Source organism: Carya illinoinensis, chromosome 11 (assembly GCF_018687715.1).
Source record: "Carya illinoinensis cultivar Pawnee chromosome 11, C.illinoinensisPawnee_v1, whole genome shotgun sequence".
Lineage (NCBI taxonomy): Eukaryota > Viridiplantae > Streptophyta > Magnoliopsida > Fagales > Juglandaceae > Carya > Carya illinoinensis.
In genome coordinates, this window is record NC_056762.1 from 2,443,410 (window position 1) to 2,465,096 (window position 21,687).

Sequence of the window (21,687 nt, forward strand, 5' to 3'; positions counted from 1 at the left end):
CTTTCTAGAATGTAGGCTCTCCCTACTATTTCAAGGATAACTCATGTCTTTTTTGTTTTGTTTTTTTTGTTTTTTTTTTTTTTGAATCTGCAGATTTCTTTAACATTCACAGTGCTTTTCTTTTCCTTGTAGTTCTTGTTTTTTTTTTTTTTTTTTTTAAATCATGGCTGGAGATGCATGCAGTTGGTTTCCTTATTCTTATTGATCATATCTAATTGGCATAATACCGTTGCAAATGTTTTTGAGATATTGATAACGTGACAACCTAGTTTTTATTGGATTTCCAATTTTTCATTGAATTGAATCACTTAGGTTAATCACTCAGGTAATTAAACATCTTTGCTACTCTTCCCCATTTTATGTGTTTGGTTCTTTTACATTGTTATTTACATATGTTTTGTTATTGATTGTAATTTTTTTTTTTCCGGGATCTAGATTGATTTATGGGGTGATATTTGTTGCTTTGTCATGTTTTTTTGTGCATTCCTTTTACATATATATATATATATATATATATGATCTAAGAGATATGTGGTAAAAGAACGAATATATTAGCTATATATTCGATTGAGCATGGTTTCCTTATTCTGGTTTTTAGTTTACAATATCTTTAAATGTTTGGTTTTTACCTGAAATAAAATTTACATCCAATCATATAGCTTAAGCGGTTTCATGAGCAGTAATTTTAACATATATGTGCCTAAATGGCCCAAGGCACAATCACTGATAATGTAACTTGAGAAAAGAAATTTCATCTCAAAGCAATGATCAGTCATATATGCTTATCAAACATGGAAGTGGTTAAACTTATAAACTGGACCCTGGAATGAATTGACTCGTGCATGTATTGCCCCTCTCTTGATTATCATTGGAAGACCCCATTTTTTTTATATAAGTATCATTGGTCAACTGCATTTTTATTTTATTTTAGCTATGTGCACTTTCATTGCTCTTTCCAAAGGGTAATTTGTTCTGTGTTGTTAGGTCATTTGCAATATTTCGTATCTCTTGGGGAAGGGGGCTGTTATTAGGCTGTGATGATGGTGTTATTGTGCTAGTTAATTCATAAGTGTTAATGGGGCCTCATCGATATGGCGGGGTAATCCTCACCTGGATGACCATATTGCAGTTTGTGGTACATTCCAAAAAAGGCAATCGGGGTTTGGGTGGGGTTTTGCAGCCATTCGATGTTGGGCTCCTTTCTTACGCACGCTGTTAATAATTACACCATTCTGAGCCCCATTTATTAATATATTCGATATAAATTGACTAGATGGGGATGCTCTTATTTAGGCTTATTATGATTTGCATGCTGTTTGGTTGTTGTTTTGTGTTATGTTGTGATATAGAAGTAATGTGAAAACTAATGGAACTTGGCTGTGATGATGACAAAGTTTGGTGGGCATATAGGAAATTTATGGTCATTTCCTCAATGGCTAAGTAACCCGGATGGCCAACAAGTATTGACAACCGGTTGTTGCAGCCATGAGTGGGTGACCAAATTTTCAAGATGTCACCATTCGGTTCCTGAGCCGGCGACCCTGACTAAACCCGAAACTTCAAAGTTTCATGTTCTAACATTTCAATGCTTTTTTAGAGATGAGAGAAAAATTTAGAACTCAGAAAGATGAAATATACACTTTTGGAGGAGTCACGCGCTCAAGAGAAAGAGTTTTATCGTCTTCAGGCCAAGAAGATGGAGTATGACAATGAAAAAGAAGAAAAAAATTGCGTCTCAAGGATGACACACTAAGCTTGGAGGCCGAGAAGATGATAATTGATCGGGAAAAAGAGCTAAATAAAATCCGTCAAGAGGACGAAAGACTCAGTTGGAGGCGCAGAAAATAGAGCTCGAATTGAAGGAAGCATATCAGCGCATTATGATAATGGATGTGAGTGTCATGCCAGAAATGCAGCGGTTATATTTCCAGCAACTCCTGAGGGAAATTATGGTGAGACGCAATGCTCCAGTGGTTATATTAGATAAGACACTTTTTTTTTTAAAAAAAAGAGGACAGTACCCTAATTTTATTGATTATCCTCGCTTATGGCGGAGGAATACCTTGTACATATAGCGAAACTTGGGAGCTACAAGGAGAAAAATAAAGGGCCAAACCCAAGTTCCTAAAAAGAAATAAAGACCTTATATAGATATTACAATAAAAGAAGGAAAAACCTATAAAATTTAATGCCTAATAGTAGGAAGACCAACAGTGTCTTATCTAAAATATAAAATTTAGATAAGACATGAGGGATGCAAATCACTACTAAAGAATAAATCCAAGTACTGTTGGTATAACATGGAGAATGGTATTTGTTATCTCCTCCCACTTATCTCATTTTGTAGTTCATTATACTGGCAGGTCTCTAGCTGCTTGTGAGCTACTTTATAACGCCGGATACAGAAACCTTTTCTGGGTGCAAGGTGGCCTGGAAGCTGCAGAAGAGGAGGTATTTGATATGAGAAGGAGAGGCCTTCCCTTTTTATTATCGATTTGTTTCCTGCTCATTTTTGTTCCTTTTCTGTCAACCAAATATGAATAAGGGAAGATACCAACACTCATTTTATGTGGAGCAGGATCTTGTTATCGAAGGTCCTCAACCTCTTAAATTTGCTGGAATTGTTGGGGTTTCTGAGTTTCTTGGGTAACTATTTATTACTTTTCCTATTTTCCTTTGGAATTGTATAATAAACAATCGCTATGAGACAATATAGTACATGCTATAGTCTGTAAGTTACCCAGCTGTGAGAAATTATAGTACGCCTCATTCATATGGAAATATATAAAATTCCATACTACAGGTTAGTACACATTATACTACATGCAAGTTTTCCAGCACCCAGTCTCACCTGGCACTTGTCCTTTGGGTTAGAAAATGATACTGGTACGATCCACTTCTGATCTACTTCATAAAGAAAAATGCATCCACAGCTGATCTCTAGACTGCCATAGATGAATTATCCAGTAGATGCCAGTAGATCCGATTTGGCATTATTATCAGATAATGGTTCTACTTCCTCTGAACAATGAAAAGCAAGGGCTGGTCTTGTTGCTGGTTGATGTCCCATATCTGAGTACAATGGTGCTTCCATAAGAATGGAGAGTGTGGGTTTGGTTGTGGGTTGAAGACCTACTGAGGGCACGTGTTAACCTGTCAATATTTCAGAAACTTAGTTTGAATATTTGATTCAACTAAAAGAGAGCGCGGTTTGCAGTTCTGGATCACCTTTTGGAGACGAGTTTGCCAATGATCGCAAATTTTCCTTGCCGAGTACTTCAAGAAGCCAAAATACATATTTGCTTTTCAATAATGTATACCCCCATATTACATCTTTTCCGATGCGTTTGAATCGTCAAATTTCATCACTTTTTTTTTTTTGGTCTACCATGTGCTGTTTTGGAGCTAATCAAGAGTGATTGTCTATGCAAATTTTGTTGAAATCTTTGTGGAGTTGCTAAAAGTTTACATTTGATTGCCTTGTATTGTATAGCTTCTGTTAGCGCTATTGCCGGATAATTTATCCTTGTTTCCTTTATCTGAGCTCAAGACAATTTATGGACGTGTCCACTAACTCTCGGTTACATATATTTATTCCTGTGGCATCAATAGAAGATGAGAGAGAATAGGTTAGTTACCAATGCTGAGTTTATCTCTGGTGACAAGTGTGTTTATTTGCATTTTCCAATGTTCAACGCATAAGCCTTGTAAATTAGCTCTGGTAGAGTAATATTTTTCCCTTTCATGCTGAGCTCAACGCAGATGAGGTTCAGAACATGTAAATTCGAGCGTTGTCCACACACGCAGCTATTTGGGAGTTGGATATTCCCAAATGTAGGCAAAGGATAGGTAGATTATTATTTGAGATTAAAACATTACACATTCAAACACACCTATATACCTATTTGGGAGATTGGTTATCCCTAAAATATGCAGAGAGAATTGAAGATTCTCAATTGACATTAAACATTAAATGTCTTTATACGAAAATTCAAATAAAAACATCAGAGTTCATTATTCGAAAATGCTCCATGGGACGGCTGTTGATCAAGTATCATCATTTGTTTTGTCCAACTGGAAAGCGCCGTTTGGCATTGACGATTAGGTGAGCTATCCTATGCATTGTGATGCCGAAAACTTCTGACATATCCAGATCTTTAGGTGTAGTGCCAGGAGGTAGCTCCCAATCAAAGCTGTGGAGAAGTTGAGCCAGAGCGAGCTCTATAGTTGCTTCTCCAAATGCGATAGCTGGGCAAATTCTTCGTCCAGCGCCAAATGGTATCAACTCGAAATGCTGCCCCTTGAAGTCGATGGTGCTATCCATAAATCTTTCTGGTTCAAATGCATTTGGATTTTCCCAGGATCCTGGGTCTCTGCCTATTGCCCAGGCATTGACGAAAAACCGTGTTTTGGATGGAATATTGTAGCCATCAATACTAATATCTTCCATGGATTCTCTAGGAACTAGTACTGGAGCAGGAGGATGCAACCGAAAGATTTCTTTGATGACAGCTTTAATGTAGTGCAACTGGGGCAGATCACTCTGTAAAACAACTTCTCTATCTCCGACGACGCTTCGTACTTCGGCTTGTGCTCTTTCCATGACTTTTGGGTTCATGATAAGCTCTGTCATTCCCCAGTCAAGGGTGATGAACGTTGTATCAGTTCCAGCAGCAAACATATCCTGCATAAACAGTAATGATACTAATCTTATTTTAATCTGTATGACAAAAATCATTCATACTCATTAAGTTGGGACTTTTATAGCTGTAAAAGAGAATCTTCACCGACCAAGATGATAGCCTTTATGTTGTCTGTGGTAAGTGGCATTTCATCATATGAATTCTTCTGTAGATCGAGTAACACATCCACAAGGTCCTTGTGCTCCTCTGTCTCTCTTTTGGGATCACGATGTTCAGTCAAAAACAAGTCGAAAAGTTGATCAAAGCGTCGAAAATTATCTTGAAGTCTGGATTTCATGCCTGTTAAACTGTGTAAAAATTCCATGGAAGGGAAGAAATCTCCAAGGCTAAACCCTCCAAGCAATTCCTGAAACTCCTCCAGCATCTTTTGAAACCCATGCTGATCGTATTCTCCTCCTCCCGAGAAATCCCTTCCGAATGCAACCCGACAAAGAACATCATTTGCGTATAGTCCAAGGATCTTGGATAGATCGGTGGTGCCAGGATAGAACTCTGCAATTCGACGAACCAAAGGAGCTACTTCTTCTTCTCTAACAAAGCTATATGATTGAACTCTTCTGACACTAAGTAGTTCAAGTATGCATATTTTTCGAATATGCCTCCAATAAGCACCATAGGGGGAGAAGGCAACGTCGGTGCAATTGTAAAGCAGATGTTTTGCTGAAAAGATTTGTGGACGACTCGACAGCGCAAGATCGTGGGTTTTCATGGCTTCCTTGGCCAGTCGAGCCGATGAAACTACCACTGTTGGGATCTCACCAAGTTTTAAGAAAATTATTGAACCATACTTCTTTGCTAGCTTATGGAGAGAGAGATGAGGCATGTTGCCCAGCTGGTGAAGGTTTCCAATGATGGGCAGCTTTGGAGGGCTTGGTGGGAGGTTGGATCTTTTCCTTGACTTCTGCTTGAAGAAAAACTTGAGCAACACTGCTAGGAAAATGGATGCAAAGAGCAACATGAAGGGTTGGAAGCTTTCCTTTAGCCATTGCAGAGAAGCCATGAGAGTTTTCATAAGCATGAGTATATGGTTGTAGACTGGGGTCATCCATATATCTTTGTAGCTGTGGCTTTGAGATTTTCTCTAGTGATTTTTTTTTTTTGTTTCCCCTTTTTGGTGTTTACTCTTTTCCATGTTTTCCTCTCATGCCATAGGCGAAGTGCAGAGGTGACATAAGTGATCGGGACTGACAGTAACAGATGAGACACTGAAATTTGAGCAATTGAGCCCTTTTCTTCATGGGACGAGCGGCAGCTTGCATTGGGTCTAAAAAATTCCACTGTCATTCATATTTTCCAGCATTCCAGTTCAGCCAAGACTTTTTAATTTCCATAGTTAAGTCAATATTGGAATATTTCCGGTTGCGAATAAGAAGCGGGACCATAAATTGCCTGTAATTTCCAATAAGAGTTGTTTTTCTTTGTAATATTCTAAGAGTTTTCATTATTATAAATAGAGAATGTTTTAGTTGAAAAAAATTTTCAACGTAAACTCATAAATTGACATGATTTTAGGGATGTAAATGATCAATTTGTTCAATAGCTCGTTCGGTACTCATTTAATTAAATTCGAATCGAATTAGACTTGTGAAAAAAAAAACAAAAAAAACTTGCCCATAGAAGCAAATACCCGCTCGATTAATAAATGATACATACCCGACAAAACTTGACTTGACTCGACTCGACTAAGGCTCTTTAAACTCCTAATTTATGCTCAATTTGACTTGATTAAAACACATTCATATATTGATAAATACACACATGTACACACACACACACACACATATATATATATATGTATTAGCTAATAATATAAACATAGCACTTTTATAATTGAATATAAAATACATAACCTAATTACTTATTTCTATATATTAAATATACTTCATAACTATATTTTATGATTTGTACAATAATTAGTCGATAAGATTTAATTATTTCATATATTAGTATGTAGGAACCATATATGAAATTGGGAACCATAAATGAAATAAATATATGCTATCATATTATGTGTATGTATTAATAATTTATGTAGGCATATAATATATTGTTATTATGATCAACTAATTAGATATTAATTATTTATAATATTTTAAAATCTTATAATTTAATAGATGTTTTACTTATTAACTGTACAAATTCAATATTAGATTTTTTATTTTTTCTATTTATCTAATGTATTTATTATTAAATCTTATTAAAAAAATAAACAATTTGAACCGAGACATATGTACCCTGGACATATGTACTTCACCAACCTCCTTAGTCAAGATCATCAACTCAACCCCACTTAAGGTGGGCAAAGTGGAACCTCTCCGGTGAGCCTTGATAACTCTCCACCCCTACCCCCTAACAAGCCTATCGGCGTTAGGAAATCAGTCAAGGGTCCGAACTTCATCCCCGAAGAAGACAAGTTACTTGTTTTTGAATGCCTGAATTATAGTCTTGATGCCGTCTAGGGAATAGATCAAAAACACTCCCAAGTGAAGGAGGATCCAAAGCGAAGGAAGACGATGTCCCCGTCCCTGACCCCGACTCGATGTTCGAGTGCTGCAGTAGATTCAGTCTTTGATCTTGAGGCGGATAATGTGATGGAGAATGAGGTGATCAAATTGGACCGACCAATGGGAAGGAAAGTTGAGAAAGGAAAATGAAATGCCCAAGGCAGGCAGGCAGAGGAAAATTTAGAACTCAGAAAGATGAAATATACGCTTTTGGAGGATTCACGCGCTCAAGAGAAAGAGTTTTATCGTCTTAAGGCCAAGAAGATGGAGTATGACAAGGAAAAAGAGGAAAAAAATTATGTCTCAAGGATAACAGACTGAGATTGGAGGCCGAGAAGATGATAATTGATCGGGAAAAAAAGCTAAATAAAATCTGTCAAGAGAACGAAAGACTCAGGTTGGAGGCGCAGAAAGTAGAGCTTGAATTGAAGGAAGCAGATCAACGCATTATGATGATGGATGTGAGTGCCATGCCAGAAATGCAGCGGTTATATTTGAGACGCAATGCTACAGCAGATTTGAATTGATTGAATATATTTTTGAAAAAAGTTGTATTTCTTATTTTATATTTCGGACAATGATAGATGAGTAAAAAGTAATGTGAATATTTTTTTGTATTTTTATTGTGGTGTAAATTGATATTTTTGTGTAAGAAAATTGGCCATTATAATTTCAGAAACAATTACAAATTACCTCAAATATAGTCCACTATTATACTCAAGAAAATACGAGGCCAAATTTGATTACCATTAATATAGTCACTACCAACAATAAGGAAATACAAATGCAAAGCAGATTAACTAAAATATAGTAAAAAATAACATGAAGGAAATACCATACTATAATGCGACATGCCTAATGTTAGGAATATAATAGCTATTGATGTTAAATTAGATCTTCTTGGAGCTGATAATGTGCCGAGCTGTCTCTAATATCATGATGACGCTTGATGAAGTCCGTAAACTCAGTTGTATGATTGTGCGACAATTCCGAGAGATCATCATCAAGTTGATCATACTCAATGTTTGGACCCTCACTATCATCACGCTCGTCTTCAATGATCATATTATGTAGAATAACATATGTTTTCATTATATTTATTAGTTCCTTCACTTTAAACATTCGGGAAGGTCCACGAATGATAGCAAATCGTTGTTGAAGTACCCCGAATGCATACTTGACATCTTTTCTTGCGGATTCTTGTGCTTTCACAAAATTTTTCTTCTTATTCCCTAAGGGTGATGAAATCCTCTTCAAAAAAGTTTGCCACTTGGGATAAATATCGTTTGCAAGGTAATACCTCATAATATAGTCATTGCTATTGATTGTGTAATTGACTGGGGGAGCACGCCCTGGGACAAGTTCCGTGAAAATAAAATATCTCTCTAGCACATTAATGTCGTTATGTGAACCGCGTATGCCAAAAAATACATACCATATCCAGAGATCATATGAAGCAACTGCTTTTAAAATAATAGTTGGTTCACGAATGTGGTTGGAGTACATACCTTTCGAGGTTGCGGGACAATTTTTTCACTTCCAATGCATGCAGTCAATGCTTTCCAGCATTCCTGGGAATCCCTGTTGTTCCGTAACAGCAAGCAATCGGGTAATATCATTGGCATTTGGAGACTGCAGATATTCATTTGAAAAAATACTTACTATTGTCTTAGAAAATTTTTTTAGGCTCTCCATTGCGGTGCTTTCACCAATACGTATGTATTCATTCATAAAATCTCCAGTCACCCCATACACTAGCATTCTAAGTGTTGTGGTTATCTTTTGCATAGAAGATAAACTGAGTCTTCCGGCATTATCTCTTATCTGGACGAAGTACGGCTCGTAAGACTCTACCTCATTTAGAATACGGAGAAATAGGGGACGGATCATCCGAAATCTCCCTCGAAATAGATTCGAGGGATATACTGGATTTTCTATAAAATAATCGCGAAATAGACACACATGCCCTTGAATATGATCACGTAGAATAAATTTACGACGTTGGCGATTGTCACAATGCCTCGATGACTGTCTATCAGCCTCGTCATTAAGAACAACATCGCAATCATCTTCAGATGATACGTATGTCAGCAATTTGCAAAAGAAGGTACGAGTCATTTGATCAAGGGAGTGGCAGATTAGGGGAGACTATTGAATTTCGGTTCTATAGATCAAATAAGACTTGAGTTTGTAAGAATGTAAATGCTAGCAATATGCGTATTTATAGAAGAAAAAGTTATCGTTACATATAGGACAAAAAATGTTACTGTTTGAAAGAATATAAAAAAAGTTACCGTTAGAGAAAAGACAAAAAATGTTACCATTGGAGAAATGACAAAAAATATTACTGTTATAGAAATGAAAAAAAAAATTATTTTCAATATGTGACTATATATTACGATTAGAGAAAATGATAAAAAGTACTAAATAAAAAATAGCCATCACATTAGAAAATGCACATATTAACAAAAAAAAATTACTATTTTTATTATAGGAATTTCGGTTTGAAAAATAATACTGTATTGGATAGTCAAGATTGTATAAATATTTAGTAGAAAGTGATATTTGAAAAGAAGATAATAAGATAAAAGAGTTAGAAGTTAAGATTATATATGGAAGAGAGAGAAAAAGGTAGGGGTGTACAGGAACCAACCAAACCGGCCGTGAACCGATTAGACCGACGGCCGGAACTAGCAAAGAACCGGTCGGCGGGCGAGAGGAATTGAAGGAAAACCGACATCGGCGGTTCGGCACCAGTTTGAACCCTTGGGAAACCGCTGAACCGACCGATCCGGTCTATTTATATTTTTTTAAAAATATATGTATATAAAACGCCGCCGTTTCACTTAAATAAGTGAAACAACGTTGTTTAGGACATGAATGTTAAAAAAAAAAATAATAGAACGGCGCAAACGATGCCATTTCAAAATGAGTTAATAACCCCCCCCCCCCCCACCCCTCTTCTTCTTCCCTGCGCCATCTTCTTCCGTTCTTCCTCTATGCAACCTCTTTCTTCATCCATAGCAGACGACGGCACGAGTCTTTATCACTCTTCCTCAGTTCTTCCTCCTTCAGAAAAGACGCCGACGGTAGACCGACCACAGCGCCAACGCAAATCGAGACCGATATGATTGGTTTTCTCTCTCCAAACCTTCGGTTTCGGCCGGTTTAATAAAGACATGGAAGAGGTCGGTAGTGTCTCGGGGTGGCGCCAAAACAGATGCCAAACCCATCGATGTACAGCCCTAGAAAAAAGTAATAAAAAAATAATAAAGAAATATTATTTAATAGAATAAAGATAGAGATGAGAAATGAGATGTAGGAAGTTTTTAGAAGATAAATAAAATTTAGAGATAAATTTTAAAAAATATAATTTTGAGTTAAATTATAGTAAAATTTTACTGGGATGGATGGGATGCTCTAAACAATTCCAAATCCGTACTTTCAGTTTCACAGTCTCCCCCAAGATAATGGAAGCTCTGGGACTTCCCATTCTCAATTCTCTTAACATTTCATTCTCCAATTTTCAAGTCCAAAATGTTTCCAAAAGTTTGAAAAGAACACATTATTTCAGTTCCTTAGAGCTATCTTCTCTGAAACCCAGACCCTTTTGTTACAGTTCGTCAGAGCTGTCTTCTCTAAAACTCAGACCCTCAAGCGGAGGAACACACCTTTTGGCATGTAAAGATTCTAAATTTTCCAAGCCCTAATGAACGGGCTTCATTTGATTATTTGTTGGTGTTTTGCTTCTCTGTAGTTTGGTCGAGAGAGAGAGTAAAAAATGATTTTTTTTCCCATTTATATGTCTTTAACATTTTATTTTTATTTTTTTAAAATGAATTTTCGACTTGAGAAGAGAGTTTGTGGTGGCAACAATTTTATGAAATATGAAAAATTTTCTAGGATCCATTTTCGGGGTTTCTTTTCATAGAAACCAATGTAGCTTCTATGATTGATCACTCTTCGCTCCATAGTTCTAATGTGAGGGGGCTTTATGGCTCATTTAGCACTGGACTGCTGTTCGAATGCAAGTTGATGGAGAAGATTATGAATTGAATGCAAGTTGGTGTTTTGCTTCTCTCTAGTTTGGTTGAGAGAGAGAGAGAGAGACGATTTTTTCCTATTTATATGTCTTTAACATTTTATTTTTATAGAATGACTGACATTTGTTGTTTAGATTTACTTGTCTATACAATGACTAACATTTGTTGTTTTTTTCTTTCTTCGACAACCAATTCTTACCAAAAGTTCTGGAGAATTATCCAAAAGATACAGACCTTATTGTTGCATGCCAGAAGGGGTTGAGGTGAGGAGAATTTTGAAAAGTTCTTATCATTGTCTATACCAGTTGGAGGGAATTACAACTTTGATGGGCAGCATTCCATTTTTCTGTTTAAGTGAATTTATTTATGTTAAGCTGCAAAGAAGTACATTCAAGATGTAACACTTGCATTTATGTTGTCAGTTTTGCTATGACTGCAAGCTCTTTACATGGGCCTTTTCTCTCTCTTTACTCTCTTCTGTGGTAGATTTCTTTGCCTTAGTTTTTATGAAATATAAATATGTGGAATTGATGGGACCATTTGAGAGTCAAGAGATATCCAGAGAAACAATAGGCAAAGAAGGCTTTAAGTAACAGTTATGAAAGTTAATTTCCTCGAAAAATCTATGATATGGAGGGATCTTCATGATTCTTTAAGCCATGAGATGCTTGAGTCAACACTGAGCATGAAGCACTAATATGAGGGATAAACAAGAATAAAGAAATACTGCTTTAGTTTTGCAGATTTTAGCCAATTTGGTCTTAAACATGTGATATCTCTCTCCAGATAGTGGCTGTCCCGTGGCCTGTCCCGTGGCCGGGATCCATATGGCATACCCCTGTTGTTTGTTCAGGATGGAGTTTATGTTCTTGGATTCACTCCAATCATTTATCACTACAATGAAGCATGTGTTCCATTTTGGGTAGGAAAGAGAAGGGTGCCACTTGGAGGCCTGCCTGAGACAGTCATAGCTTGTGTTGGCATCCTGCATATACTGATTAAATAAGACACCTTTTTTTTTTTTACCCTAATTTTATTGATTATCCTCGCTTATGGTGGAGGAATACCTTGTACATATAGCGAAACTTAAGGGCTACAAGGAGAAAAATAAAGGGCCAAACCCAAGTTCCTAAAAAGAAATAAAGACCTTATATAGATATTACAATAAAAGAAGGAAAAACCTATAAAATTTAATGCCTAATAGTAGGAAGACCAACAGTGTCTTATCTAAAATATAAAATTTAGATAAGACACTGAGGGATGCAAATCACTACTAAAGAATAAATCCAAGTACTGTTGGTATAACATGGAGAATGGTATTTGTTATCTCCTCCCACTTATCTCATTTTGTAGTTCATTATACTGGTAGGTCTCTAGCTGCTTGTGAGCTACTTTATAATGCCGGATACAGAAACCTTTTCTGGGTGCAAGGGGGCCTGGAAGCTGCAGAAGAGGAGGTACTTGATATGAGAAGTCGAGGCCTTCCCTTTTTATTATCGATTTGTTTCCTGCTCTTTTTTTGTTCCTTTCCTGTCAATCAAATATGAATAAGGGAAGATACCAACACTCATTTTTTGTGGAGCAGGATCTTGTTATCGAAGGTCCTCAACCTCTTGAATTTGTTGGAATTGGTGGGGTTTCTGAGTTTCTTGGGTAACTATTTATTACTTTTCCTATTTTCCTTTGGGATTATATCATAAACAATCACTATGAGACAATATAGTACATGCTATAGTCTGTAAGTTACCCAGCTGTGAGAAATTATAGTACGCCTCGTTGTAACATATGAACCTAGAATAAGACCTTAGATTAATTCAGTTAGAATTTATTTATTTATGTTATTATTTTATTTATTCATTTTATTATTTTAAGTAGGTTGATTTTATAATTAGCATACTATTTAATGTGAGTTGATGATGTCTCACGAGGAACTGTATTAGTGTTTTGAGTGGGCTGTTTTACTTAAATAAATATATTAGTCATAGACTTGTTTTTATAGAAAATATTTAATTTAAGCATACCCTCAAAATATTCTTTTATATTGTTTCAGCTTATTATCTTAGTTCATATTCCAATTAACCTTTAAATAGTTTTTATAAAATTATTAGGTTATATTCTGCACAAAATATTAAGTAGTATGATAGGAGTTTTGGAATAATATTATTTTATGTAACCTTTTTATATTTGAATATTTATTAAATTATCTCTATAGTAAGATTTTAAGTAATTAGATTGCTACGACACGTTTTCTAGAAAGTTTAGTAACGTCTAGTGCCTCGTATAGGTCACGAGCTACGACGTGAGATTTTGAAAGTAGCGCTAAAAGGTAAATAGTATGATCATATAAATGTATGCGTTATGTAAATATTATAATTGGGTATGATAACATAATATGGTTTTGATGGTTATCTACGTTGCGCTAAGAGCCAAATCAAGGTTAGATCGCTTTCACGAACTTTTATGAATTACGATGATTTACATGAAAGTAAGCTTATATATGTTATGCTATTAGGAATTGTTGATTGATGGATTGAATGTTACAAAAATCACATGGAAGCCATGTTATGATCATATAATAATTTAAGATAAGTATGCTATGAATAAAAATAGCCAGATCATGCATGCTATATTCATGTAGTACTTAGACCATGTATACCATGTATTTTTCATGCAATAACTTAAGGCAAGCAGCATGCCATGTAATAAAAAGCCAGATCATGTATGCGATGTTCATGTAGTTCTCAGATCATGCATGCCATGAAATGTTATAAAATGTTTAAATCATGTTAGGACATGTCATGTTATGCTACGCTAAGTACAAGAAAATACCATGTACAAGTTACACAAGTTAAGTGAACATGGATTCAAGCGTGTTTCACTCCATGTTGTGCAAGTTAAGTAAAACACGGACTCAAGCTTGTTTTACTCCATGTTATACAAGTTAGGTGAAACACGGACCTAAGCGTGTTTCACTCCATGTTATATAAGATAAGTAAAACACAGATTCAAGCGTGTTTTACTCCATGCCATGCAAGTTATGTGAAATACTAACTCAAGCGTGTTTCACTCCACGTTATGCAAGATAAGTGAAACACAGACTCAAGCGAGTTTCACTCCACGTTATACAAGATAAGTAAAACACGGACTCAAGCATGTTTCACTCCAAGTTATGCAAGTTAAGTGAAACACATACTCAAGTGTGTTTCACTACATGACAAGTTATGTGGTGCCATGGACTCAAGAATGGTTCACCATGTAATAAGTAAAATTCAAGATAACAAAGTTACTCATGCATTCACGTTTCATGTTGCCATGATTTTGTATGTTTCCGCTCATGTTAAATAGCATGTTATGAGAATCTATGAATGTTATATGAAAGTTTTGATAAGGCTTTAAAAATCAAATTTATGCTGATATGATGTGCTATTTACTGAGTATTCAACTCACTTTTTGTTTTTGTTTTTCTTTTTTTTTTCTTCTATGTTGATTTCCACAGATGGTGATTATGATGATGTAGAGCTAGATGGCCTTAGTTTTAGTAGTTTTAGTAGTTTTAGTATAAAGGCTTAGAGATGAATAAGTGTCTTTTACACAAGGATTAAGTTTAGGATAGAAATTACCTAGCTCATGAATAAGTGTCTTGTTTAAGACTAGCTCATGTTCTGCTTTATTCAGTTTCAAGACTATTTAAATCCTTTCAATTAAGTATTTTTTAATAAATGAGGTATTTCAGAATAATGAGTCTCTTTATCGAGCATTTTGTCATGTATGTTAGTAACGTCTATATCCTACGGGAACGGGGTGTTACAATTGGCATCAGAGCCAGGTTGAAAGATTCTGTAGACTCTTTTTTTAAAAGAAATAAGTTTAGGATAGAAATTACCTAGGACGGCTCCTGGCCAGCTCGAGGTTCATGAGGATCTTTATGATTATGTTTTAATTATTGCTTTGTTTGATTGAGTGCATGATTGTTGAATGATTGTATTAGTTATACTCATTGCATGAACGATGTTGTTAGAATGGCACCGGTTACTAGGCGTAATGAGCACCCTGAAGGCTCCACAGAACCACCACCAAATGAGCTTGAGATGTTGGCTGCTGCTGCTACCAGACTTCTTTAGTACCTTGCTGATGATTAGGGTTTAGGAGTTAGGAATCCCAGGGTCGGTTGCACCCTAAACCAGTCTATGCAACAACACCCTCCGACTTTTGAAGGCAAAGTAGAAGCACTTGATGCAGAAAGTTGGATAAAAAGAATGGAAAAGATTTTCAGAGCTCTGTTCTATACTGATGAACAGAAGGTAGAGTATGCCACTTATGTGCTGGCTGATGAGGCACATAAGTGGTGGACCTCTACCCGAGAGCTACTGCAGCTTGAACTTGGTGAAGGGGTACCCATCACTTGGGACCTCTTCAAAAAGGCCTTTTTGGACTGATTCTTTTCTCCTGCACTCCAGGAGGCAAGAGCTAGGCAGTTTATTGACATAGCTCAGGGAACCATGACAGTGGACCGCTATGCAGCCACTTTCATGGCATTATCGAGGTTTGCAAGTTATCTGATTCCTGATGAGGAAAAGAAGTGCGAAAAGTTTGAGCGAGGCTTGCATCCGAGGATCTGAAGTCGTCTGATACCCCTGAGGATTTGTAACTTCACCGATTTAGTTACACGGGCCACTTTAGTTGAAGAAGACATGAGGGTGAATGTAGAAATCTTCAATCAAAGGAAACGCCAACAACCACTTCCTGAGCCCAATAAGAACAAGAAGCCTACCCCCAGCCACCGGCCACAGTCACTTCAAACTATTCCAACAAACCCAGTCTGCAAGATTTGCAGGAAAAGACATCAAGGAAATTGCTTAGTGGGTCAGAACGCTTGCTTCAGATGCGAGCAACCAAATCATATGGCTCGAGATTGTCCAAGAAGGAATGTGTCACCTCCAGCTGTAGGGGGTGGCTAGAGGGCTAGGGCACTAGCTAGAGTTTTTGCCCTTACACCAGGAGATGCTGAGGCATCCAACGACGTGGTTACAGGTACCCTTCCACTATTCTCTTGTTTTGCTACTGTTTTGTTTGACCCGGGTGCCATGCACTCGTTTATAGCAAGTGCTTATGCATGCTTGGATGTGAAAGTACCTAAGGGGCTTGATTGTCCCCTATCCGTTGTGACACCTACCGGTGAGCACGTAGTTTGCGACACCATACTTAAGAATTGCCTATAGATATTAGTGGGAGGCACCTTCTAGCAGACTTGGTAGTTTTTGATATGATGGGTTTTGATGTAATTCTGGGAATGGATTGGTTATCCCGAAATCACGCCTGTGTAGACTGTTTTAAAAAGGAAGTAGTTTTCAAAACCCTAGGCAAAGAGGAATTCAGCTTTTGTGTAAAGAGAGGAAACTCCCCACTCCGACTGATCTCAACTTTGCAAGCAACCAGATTACTAAGATAGGGATGCTCTGGGTTTCTGGCTAGTCTTGTAGTACCACTTGTAGAGGGACCCAAGATTGAAGATATCCCCGTTGTCAGGGAATTTCCGGATGTGTTTCCGGAGGATCTTCCAGGGTTGCCCCCAGACCGGGAGGTTGACTTTTCAATTGATCTCCTACCTGGGACGGCACCTATATCGAAGGCACCTTACCGTATGGCTCCAGTGGAGCTTAAGGAGCAATTGAAGGAGCTGTTGGAGAAGGGTTACATCCGCCCTAGTGTGTCACCATGGGGTGCACCAGTTCTTTTTGTGAAAAAGAAGGACGATTCAATGAGACTCTGCATTGATTATCGAGAATTGAATCGGGTGATAGTGAAGAACAAATACCCCTTACCAAGAATTGATGATTTGTTTGACCAGTTACAAGGGGCCCAAGTTTTTTCCAAGATTGATCTACGATCAGGCTACCACCAGCTCAAGATCAAGTCAGAAGATGTTTCCAAGACGGCGTTCAGAACTCGTTAGGGACACTATGAGTTTTTAGTCATGCCATTCAGTTTGACGAATGCCCCAGCAGCCTTTATGGACATGATGAATAGAATGTTCAGGGAGTATGTAGATTAGTTTGTTGTTGTGTTTATTGATGACATTCTAATCTACTCTAAAAGCCCAGCAGATCATGAAGGACATTTGAGGGTTGTGTTACAGATATTAAGGAAGTAGCAGTTGTTCGCAAAATTCAAGAAGTGTGATTTCTAGTTGAAAGAGATTACCTTTTTGGGGCATGTTGTGTCAAAAGAAGGAATTTCGATAGACCCGATGAAAATTGAAGCAGTTTTGAACTGGGCCACACCAACCAATGTTAATGAAGTCAGAAGCTTCTTAGGTCTTGTAGGGTACTACAGGAGGTTCGTCGAGGGGTTCTCTAGTATCGCAGCCCCGATGACTAAGCTGACGAGGAAAAATGAGAAATTTATATGGACTGAAGACTGTGAAAGAAGCTTTCAGGAGCTGAAGAAGAGACTAGTCACAGCACCTGTACTCACTATTCCCTCGGGAAATACAGGATTTATCATTTACAGTGATGCTTCTCTCAAGGGTTTGGGTTGTGTCTTAATGTAGCATGGGAAGGTTATTGCCTACGCTTCTCGACAACTCAAGAGTTATGAAGAGAATTATCCGACGCATGACCTAGAGCTTGCAGCAGTTGTGTTTGCCTTGAAGTTATGGAGACACTATCTCTACGGGGAGAAATGCGAGATTTATACCGACCATAAGAGCTTAAAGTATTTCTTTACTCAGAAAGACTTGAATATGAGACAACGCAGATGGTTAGAACTTTTAAAGGATTATGACTGCAACATCAACTATCATCCGAGTAAAGCTAATGTAGTGGCAGATGCCTTGAGTCAGAAATCGTCCTCTAGTACCCTCGCTTCTATGTACACCCCTCAGAAGCATATTCTTTTGGATATGGAGAGAGTAGGGATAGAGATGATTATGGACACACAGGCCTGGTTGAGCAATCTGACTTTGGGATCATCATTAATAGATCGGATAAAAGTTGCCCAAAATAGTGATTCAAACTTAGTGAAGATCAAAGGAGAGGTACGAGAAGACAAAAGGCCTGAATTTTCAATATCTGAGGATGGCACTCTGAGTTTTAAAGGAAGAATTTGTGTTCTGAATGTTAAAGAGATTAGAGATGTGATTTTGAGCGAGGCTCACCGCTTACTCTATACAGTTCACCCTGGTAGCACTAAGATGTATAGAGATTTGAAGCAACAATTCTAGTGGAGCGGCATGAAACGTGAGATAGCTAATTATGTGGCTCAGTGTCTAACTTGTCAACAGGTCAAGGCGGAGCATCAGAGGCCATCCGAGCTATTACAACCACTCCCTATACTGGTTTGGACCTGGGATGAAATTGGTATGGATTTTGTTTCAGGATTTCCTAAGGCACCAGGGGGTCAGGATGCTGCATGGGTAATTATCAACAGATTGTCAAAGTCAGAGTTGTATGTACGCGAAATTGTCAGGGTGCATGGAATCCCTTCAAACAATGTATCAGACTGGGATACTTGTTTCACTTCAGTGTTCTGGAAAAATGTACAGAAAGAGCTAGGGACATAATTGACCTATAGCACAGCCTTTCATCCGCAAACAGATGGGCAATCAGAGAGGACAGTGCAAATTTTGGAGGATATGCTTGGAGCTTGCGTGATGGACTTCAAGGGCAGTTGGATTAAATACTTACCCCTGATCGAGTTTGCATACTTACCCCTGATCGAGTTTGCATACAATAACAGTTACCAAGAGAGCATTCAGGCGGCCCCATATGAGGTTCTTTTTGGTCGCAAGTGTCGGTCGCCCCTTTATTGGGATGAAGTTGGAGAACGTAGAATCCTTGGGTAGGAAATTATTCAAGATATGCGTGAAAAGATAGTTGTCATTCGGAAAAGGCTCGCCATTGCGCAAGATCGACAGAAAAAGTATGCAAATCAAAGGCGTCGAGAGCTGTAATTTGAGGTAGGAAGCAAAGTATTCTTGAAAATTGCGTCGATGAAGGAAATCATGAGGTTTGGAAAGAAGGGCAAGTTGAGTCCTAAATATTTAGGCCCCTTTGATGTACTGGAGAGGATTGGAGCTGCAGCTTATAGGTTGGCTCTTCCACCGTAGTTGTCTACCATTCACAACAATGTTTTCCACATCTTCATGCTACGGGAGTATATACCAGATCCAACACACATATTAGAGTACGAACCCCTTCAAGTTTGCGAGGATCTCACCTACGAGGAGTTTCCAGTTGGGATCCTTGCACAAAAGACTCAAGTCCTCTGTAAGAAGACCATTCCGATGGTCAAAGTACTTTGGAGTAACCACACGGAAAAAGAGGCTACATGGGAGCTAGAGGAGGACATGAAGAACAAGTACCCATACTTGTTTGATTGAGGTACGTAATCTCGAGGATGAGATTTTTCTTACGGGGGGAGATTGTAACATACGAACCTAAAATAAGACCTTAGATTAATTCAGGTAGAATTTATTTATTTATATTATTATTTTATTTATTCATTTTATTATTTTAAGTAGGTTGATTTTATAATTAGCATACTGTTTAATGTGAGTTGATGGTGTCTCACGCGGAACTGTATTAGTGTTTTGAGTGGGATGTTTTACTTAAATAAATATATTAGTCATAGACTTGTTTTTATAGAAAATATTTAATTTAAGCATACCCTCAAAGTATTCTTTTATATTGTTTCAGCTTATTATCTTAGTTCATATTCCAATTAACCTTTAAATAGTTTTTATAAAATTATTAGGTTATATGTTGCACAAAATGTTAAGTAGTATGATAGGAGTTTTGAAATAATATTATTTTATGTAACCTTTTTATATTTGAATATTTATTAAATTATCTCTATAGTAAGATTTTAAGTAATTAGATTGCTACGACACGTTTTCTAGAAAGTTTAGTAACGTCTAGTGCCTCGTATAGGTCACAAGCTACGGCGTGAGATTTCGGAAGCAGCGCTAAGATGTAAATAGTATGATCCTATAAATGTATGCGTGATGTAAATATTATAATTGGGTATGATAACAAGATATGGATTTGATGGTTATCTACGTTGCGCTAAGAGCCAAATCAAGGTTAGATCGCTTTCACGAACTTCTATGAATTACGATGATTTACATGAAAGTAAGCTTATATATGTTATGCTATTATGGATTGTTGATTAATGGATTGAATGTTACAAGAATCACATGGAAGCCATGTTATCATCATATAATAATTTAAGATAAGTATGCTATGAATTAAAATAGCCAGATCACGCATGCTATATTCATGTAGTACTTAGACCATGTATGCCATGTATTGTTCATGCAATAACTTAAGGCAAGCATGCCATGTAATAAAAAGCCAGATCATGTATGCGATGTTCATGTAGTTCTCAGATCATGCATGCCATGAAATGTTATAAAATGTTTAGATCATGTTAGGACATGTCATGTTATGCTACACTAAGTACAAGAAAATACCATGTACAAGTTACACAAGTTAAGTGAAACTCGGACTCAAGCGTGCTTCACTCCATGTTGTGCAAGTTAAGTAAAACATAGACTCAAGCATGTTTTACTCCATATTATACAAGTTAGGTGAAACCAGACCCGAGCGTGTTTCACTCCATATTATATAAGATAAGTAAAACACGGATTCAAGCGTTTTTTACTCCATGCCATGCAAGTTATGTGAAACACGGACTTTGGCGTGTTTCACTCCATGTTATGCAAGATAAGTGAAACACGGACTCAAGCGTGTTTCACTCCAAGTTATGCAAGTTAAGTGAAACACAGACTCAAGTGTGTTTCACTACATGACAAGTTATGTGGTGCCATGGACTCAAGCATGGTTCACCATGTAATAAGTAAAATTCAAGATAACAAAGTTACTCATGCATTCACGTTTCATGTTGCCATGATTTTGTATGTTTCCGCTCATGTTAAATAGCATGTTATGAGAATCTATGAATGTTACGATAAGGCTTTAAAAAGCAAATTTATACTAAGCTAGATAATATTTTACGGTATGATGTGCTATTTACTGAGTATTCAACTCATTTTTTGTTGTTTTTTGTCTTTTTGTTTTCTTCTATGTTGATTGCTACAGATGGTGATTATGATAATGTAGAGCCGGATGGCCAGGAGTAGTTTTAGTATAAAGACTTAGAGACAAATAAGTGTCTTTTACACAAGGATTAAGTTTTCTTTTATGTCATTTCAATAACTAGTCTTGTTTAAGACTAGCTCATGTTCTGCTTTATTCAGTTTCAAGTTTCAAGACTATTTATATCCTTTCAATTAAGTATTTTTTTCAATAAATGAGGTATTTCAAAATAACGAGTCTCTTTACCGGGCAATTTGTCATGTATGTTAGTAACGTCTCTATCCTACAAGAACGGGATGTTACACTCATTCATATGGAAATATATAGAATTCCATACTAC

At 37.1% G+C, this 21,687-nt stretch overlaps 2 protein-coding genes and 1 long non-coding RNA gene across 3 annotated transcripts in view; 2 read left to right on the forward strand and 1 right to left on the reverse strand.

Annotated features, from left to right (window-relative positions):
- Positions 1-2,292: 2,292 nt before the first annotated feature.
- Positions 2,293-21,687, forward strand: part of LOC122281253 (rhodanese-like domain-containing protein 11, chloroplastic) — a 70,448-nt gene continuing 51,053 nt past the window's right edge. The window contains exons 1-2 of the mRNA XM_043092607.1: positions 2,293-2,451; positions 2,579-2,646. Coding sequence (XP_042948541.1) covers positions 2,308-2,451; positions 2,579-2,646 — 212 coding nt within the window. The 5' untranslated portion in view covers positions 2,293-2,307. The remainder of the gene's footprint in view (positions 2,452-2,578; positions 2,647-21,687) is intronic.
- Positions 3,865-5,947, reverse strand: LOC122281247 (cytochrome P450 71AP13-like). The gene is made up of 2 exons (XM_043092602.1): positions 4,792-5,947; positions 3,865-4,684 (listed from the first exon to the last, which is right to left on the reverse strand). Exons 1-2 carry the CDS (start codon positions 5,746-5,748, stop codon positions 4,058-4,060), a joined length of 1,584 nt encoding a protein of 527 aa, XP_042948536.1. The 5' UTR covers positions 5,749-5,947; the 3' UTR covers positions 3,865-4,057.
- On the forward strand, positions 6,936-7,906 carry LOC122281254. The gene is made up of 2 exons (XR_006230189.1): positions 6,936-7,021; positions 7,163-7,906. It is a non-coding gene; the product is annotated as an uncharacterized LOC122281254 (long non-coding RNA).